This window comes from Magallana gigas, chromosome 7 (assembly GCF_963853765.1).
Source record: "Magallana gigas chromosome 7, xbMagGiga1.1, whole genome shotgun sequence".
NCBI classification, from domain to species: Eukaryota; Metazoa; Mollusca; class Bivalvia; order Ostreida; family Ostreidae; genus Magallana; species Magallana gigas.
The window spans coordinates 28,113,793-28,119,739 of record NC_088859.1 but is presented as its reverse complement, the minus strand read 5'-3'; the positions used below and the strand labels follow the sequence as shown (position 1 = coordinate 28,119,739).

General features: G+C 31.3%; 1 protein-coding gene across 1 annotated transcript; it reads right to left on the bottom strand.

Annotated features, from left to right (window-relative positions):
* Positions 1–1,063: 1,063 nt before the first annotated feature.
* Positions 1,064–5,625, bottom strand: LOC105332543 (ficolin-1). Its single transcript, XM_066065831.1, has 5 exons — positions 5,587–5,625; positions 3,789–3,885; positions 3,520–3,684; positions 2,349–2,513; positions 1,064–1,098 (listed from the first exon to the last, which is right to left on the bottom strand). Exons 1-5 carry the CDS (start codon positions 5,623–5,625, stop codon positions 1,064–1,066), a joined length of 501 nt encoding a protein of 166 aa, XP_065921903.1.
* Between the last annotated feature and the right edge of the window lie 322 nt (positions 5,626–5,947).

Sequence of the window (5,947 nt, the reverse complement as noted above, 5' to 3'; positions counted from 1 at the left end):
AGTTACATGTCAGTTAGAACTCTTTGATAAAATGGTTGTACCTGTATTGCTGTATGGTTGCGAAGTGTAGGGTTTTGAAAAACTTGATAGTATTGAACGTGTTCACCTAAAGTTTTTAAAGCACATTTTATGTTTTAAAAGTAGTACTCCAAACTATATGGTCTACGGAGAAACAGGTCGTTTTCCTTTATCTGTAATTGTATTTACTAGAATGGTATCATACTGGTGTAAATTAATTAATAGTACTAATACTAGCATTACAAATATATTATACCGGTACTTGTTGAATCAGACTGAAAATACGACCAGTATTAACCCTTGGATTGATTGTATTCGTCATGTTTTTAACTCATATGGTTTATCAAATGTTTGGCTTAGTCAGTTTTTAAATATTGTTAACCAAAAATGGGTTTCAACGGCAGTTAAACAGAGATTACAAGATCAATTTATTCAAAAGTGGCATGCTGATATAAATAATTCATCAAAAGGAGTAATATATACAAAATTTAAAACAAATTTTGGATATGAAAAATATTTAGATATTTTACCCCTGAAATTCAGAAAAATTCTTGGTAAATTTCGTACTTCAAATCACCATCTACCAGTTGAACTGGGAAGATGGGAGGGTATCCCATTAAATGAAAGATTTTGTCCTCTCTGTAATACAAAACGTATAGCCGATGAATTTCATTATATTTTAGAATGAGATGGAATATCACAAGTCCGGAACAGGTTTATAGACAAAAAAATTTCAGCTAGACCTAATGTGTTAAAATGTTCGTATCTTACATGTATGACATGTAACATGAAATTGCTGAGAAAATTGTGTTATAACAAAGATATACGAGGTAGTCTGTCCTCCATGAGTTTCACTTTGTATAACTTTTTCCTAACTCTATAACCCTTATATTAATATAGGTTTACCTCTGACCAATTTATATGTATATTTTAATGTTATTTTTGTCCTCATGTACCATATATTTGAAATGGTTTTGAGCGAATAAATGAACTGAACTAAACTGCAGCTTTTTTTCTATGACAGTAAACACTTGATATGTCATAATTAGTCTTCTTTCTCATATTCACTTATTTCGCCACCTAAAAGTATATAATGCGTAAGCCACTAGCTCCGCAATTACTCCAATTTAGTCAATTTCTGGAAACTCCTTGCTGTTTGAAATTTAGTGTGATTAAGAATGCATGATGCTAATTTTCGCTTACCAAAATCTATAATCATATGATAACAATTCACAACGGTAATGCAACTACTAAGTTTTTAGGATAAAATTAGAAACCAACTACTAGTATCTTCCAGTGGTGATGTATTAACAACCATTCGCAATTTTACTTCCGATTTATATATGTCATTAACAATTGAGGGCTTGATCAGCACCTGTAATAGTCTCTCATTAGAGCTTACAGACATGTCATCAAAACTCTGAGAAGAATTTAATCATTTTAAAGACAGAATTTGTAAAATAGATAAATTTGGGCTAATCCTGCATTTGAAAGCCAGTTTTTGATCTTTTTTGTTTTAATTATTTTAGGGGTCGCAAATCAGTTTACATACAAATAAAATCATCCCCAAAGCATTCAATTTCTGTAAGTTTCCCGATATTTTCCATATCAAATAAATTGTTTTAGTTGGGCTAGTTGGCTTTTGTGTAAGGAACTCCATCTGTGTATGCATGTAAAACTGGCCTTTCTGTGTATTTCATTTTCGCTATATTATAAGCGCTGTTCCCAAATTAACTCAGAATTTCTGATATAGTTTGCGATTGTGTTTTGAATAAGCACAAATCATTGGCAGACTTAATTTGGGTTGATGTTTTACTTTTTTCATTTATTTCATTTGGCTCTCTTGATTTCATACTGATGAATGATTAATATATTAATCATTTTAATTGCAATTAAAAAATTGATGTTCTTGAACAATATTGTTGTGTGTCTAAATCGATAGGGACATCGAATAAAAGTATTAAAACAGTTAACACGTCTCACACACGTGTGCCGTTTTTATTTTTCCAACACAAACTAAAATACAATACCTGGTACTTCCTAAAAATTTGTTACTAAAAAGTCATTGACAAAACACAAGTATATTCTACTGTAAGTATACTAAATTTCTTCATTTCTTGCGAGCCAAAAATTAAACCGAAATATTTTATAACATTTGAAAAATAATAATGCATGTAATTTACTCCAGCAGCTGCCACTCTGTGCATAGATTTCTTTTAATAGAGGGAAGTTGTAGATAAATTAGTATTGGTGTTTAATTTTCCTTCTCACCATCATTTGAGCTCTAACTAGAGAATGATAATAGCCACGCCAGTGTGTCCAAATGATACCACTGGGGGTATCAGTCCCATATTGACCATTCAGGTTGCTGTAATGACAGTGGCTGTGCCACCACGCACCCTTGAAGGAAACAGCACAATTTGACCCATCTTTTTCATCGTTGTCTCTGTCATAAGTAGTGAACATCATTCCGTTTTGAAAGTCAAGACTGTCACCTGTTGAATCATAATGATTTGGTCTTATATACTTTTTTCCTTGCTACTATGATGTGTACAGGTGTATAAATTGAATTTAAACAACGCTTTCGCAGATAAGAAACTTTGAACATGTCTTTTATCTAAATGTATGCAATCGAATATTCAATTTGATAAGACGACTTTTATATGTATTTTCCCTACATTGTTTTGAGAAAGAAAATGCCTATAGCTACTTAGGCTACTTTCTACCTTAATTTGGAAAATATTTAGGAATCGTTTGAATACTACGAACATAATTATAACTTGAATAAAATAAATTTGGTCTGCTTTAAAGTGTTCAATTTCTGAGTCCTTTTTACGATGTATGTGAAAAGAAAGTTTTCATTTATTCAATGGTTACCATGGCTTTTGCCCTTGAATACGGTCGTGTGTAAACCTCGTGTAATTCAACATGTAAATCAAGTATGATCAGCTTACCTCAACACTTTATAGTTTGGTTTAACATATTGTAAAACAAAGAAATATTCCTAAAAGATATTTATATTCACAACTTTTTCATACTAAGAATTCTAAAAGCAGTACAATGTTGAATGCCTTTTCCGCAGTTAATTTTGCACCTTGTATTAAAAAAAACTAATTAGAGCGGCAAAGGTTTTAGATTTTGAGAGTTCGATCCCGATCAAAATGAACTAAAAGATAATAGAAACAATACCCAGAAATCGGAAGATTTGAAAAATTAAATAGCTAATCAGCGAAGAAAGTTTGTATATAAAACATTTTATGGAACATAAAATTTTATTTATCAGCTACATGATAATTGGTTTAAGCAGACTAAAATCAATGAAGTTTTCCTAACATTTGCAACATTAGTAAAGATTCAATAAAATATTTCCAATTTTAAAATGTTTAATAAAAGTAACATTCTCTGATACATTTTATTATTATCATTACTATTATCATTAATGAAATATGTAGTCTACTTTCTCGTGGTAATCAGTTATGGTAGTTTCGCCCCTTTCCATACCTGCGTTTCCGTAGAATCCCGATACATTTAATATAAAGGATGCGGAGGGTCCTCCAATCATAAAGTTCGTGTAGGCGGCATACGCCCATTCTCCGGCCTGATCCTTCAAGTCAACTCTAAGCTCGTAATCTCCAGATTTTACAATTTCGTGAAGGTAGTAATTCCCTATTTTTCAGGATATTTATAATAATGGTGTTTACATCAATGATCACATTAAGATAATTGAGAATAGTAAGAAAGTTTCAAATAAAATATAATTAGTTAACTACCCATGTAGAAATTGTTAGCAAGATCCCCAAACCCATTCTCGTATTCAGTCCAGCCTCTGTAGAAATCTGTAGTCCCATCCACACGACGCTGGAACACCTTAGTTTAAAATTGGGTAAACTTAACAACTGATATTTGCATCAAAGTAAAGCTTTTATTATTTGCCATATTTGAAACGTTTTATTTTGATATTTGATATTGCTCAAATGTCATCATCTCCCAACATGCACCCGACTTTAAAATATCTTACATTTAATCGTCTATAATAAAGCAAAACTTTTTCGCCTTTGTAACGATATAGTTTCCAAAAAATTTATCCTCATATTGTAATATATGATTGGTAATACTGAGTATCAGTTCCAACCTTATGGGTAAGAAACACTAAATTCTACCTTCTGGTATTTATAAGAAGACATCTAAAGATATCAAAATGTACCAAATTTTGCAATTTATTTGAAGTGTGTCAAACATAGATTAGTTCAATGGATTCATTAATAAATTAGGAAACATTAAAATTTTCAAGGCAAACATTTTTTTTTTTCTTTTTTCTTTGATTTCAATTTGTATAAAACACAATTATAAGGATCACCTTTCATAACGCGATAAAAGCACGATGGCAACGTTTACCTACAAAAACTGAAAATCGGATAAAATAAAACATTCTTGAAAAATTAAAAAAGAATATCTCTATTTTGGAAAGTGTGTTCAATGTTATGTAAAACCATTTCTAAAAAGGTGTAAATATTCGGTATTTCGCAGGAATGCGCAAAAGCATTTGCAATGAAAACTTCGGTCGGCCATCTGAAGACCTGGCAAAATGAAACATTTAATAATAATTATTACTTAGGTTTCTCAATATAGGAGAGATTCTTGTTATACGGCACTATTGACCTATATTTATATTATAAACCTGATTCATTTTATTGGATCATTTTTACAATGAAAATTTCAAATTTATATGAGCGCCAACTTCGAAGAGTAGAGCGACTATTGACGTAAAGAAATCTCTTGTTTTTAGATAAAAAATGATAAATTTTAGTATTTGGTTATTCAATATTTCAAAATCACGATTGCTTAAACCAAACAATAAAGTTGACAAGACAATCAATGTTTTTATTATTCTGCAGGTTTTAGTCAATGTAGTAGTCATACATTGATATCAAATTTTACACTCTTGAAAGCAATATTTGGCTAGTTATGTACACAAGCAACATCGCCGCATATGATCCACATATGTGGATTTTATTTTTTGCTTCATTTGAGATCATAAAAAGGGTATCATATGTGAATCATATGTGACAAATCATATGCTCCACATATGATTCACATATGGTTCTCATATTACTCTCACATGAAAGGCAACAGATATGCGTATCATGTGTGGCGAAACTGCTTATGTTTATTGGGGGAGGGAGACTTCAGATAAAATAAAAGATTGGAGAGGGCAATACCATTGTGGGTAATACACATGGGTATCATGAATAAACGATTTGATGGAGAATCCCCAATCATGTTTACAGCATCTTAAACAAAAACAACAAAAGGAAAGATATTTGACTTAACCAATAAGTCACAACAAGTTAGAAGTAAAATTAATATTCCGTAGAGTTTGACAATTTCACGAATTCAGTTATCTATCGTGAATGAAATAATAATTTAAAAACATTTGATCCTAAATCGTTGTTATAAGAAATGAAATTAAATAGGAATCATTATGATAATAGCGGAAAGAATGTTAAATGTTGAAAACAGGTACAATTGCTTGATAAACGAACAAACCATAAAAAGGTTTGTACTTACTATCCAGCCCCCGTTGTCTATTTCCATCTCGCACCACATTTCCTTTACTATGCTGTTTGGAAATGTTTTCTGAAATATGTACGAAGGCGTATTCCTGTCAACCAAATTCCCACTACAATCTAAACGAATCGCAAATTTAAACATTTTTAAAATGTAAATTTTCTTGACAGTATAATGCTTAAAAGGTCATCAGCATACCATATTTGTGATTGCAGCGTTCATCTCCCATATTGGTGGGGCATCGGCAGGGAAAGGTGTGTCCAACATCACATGTCTGTTTCTTTAAAAGAAGAGGGAACAAGTTTTAGTTCAATACCTTAAATTAGATTTTGTATACCCTTCAGAGGGTGCCCAAAATTGG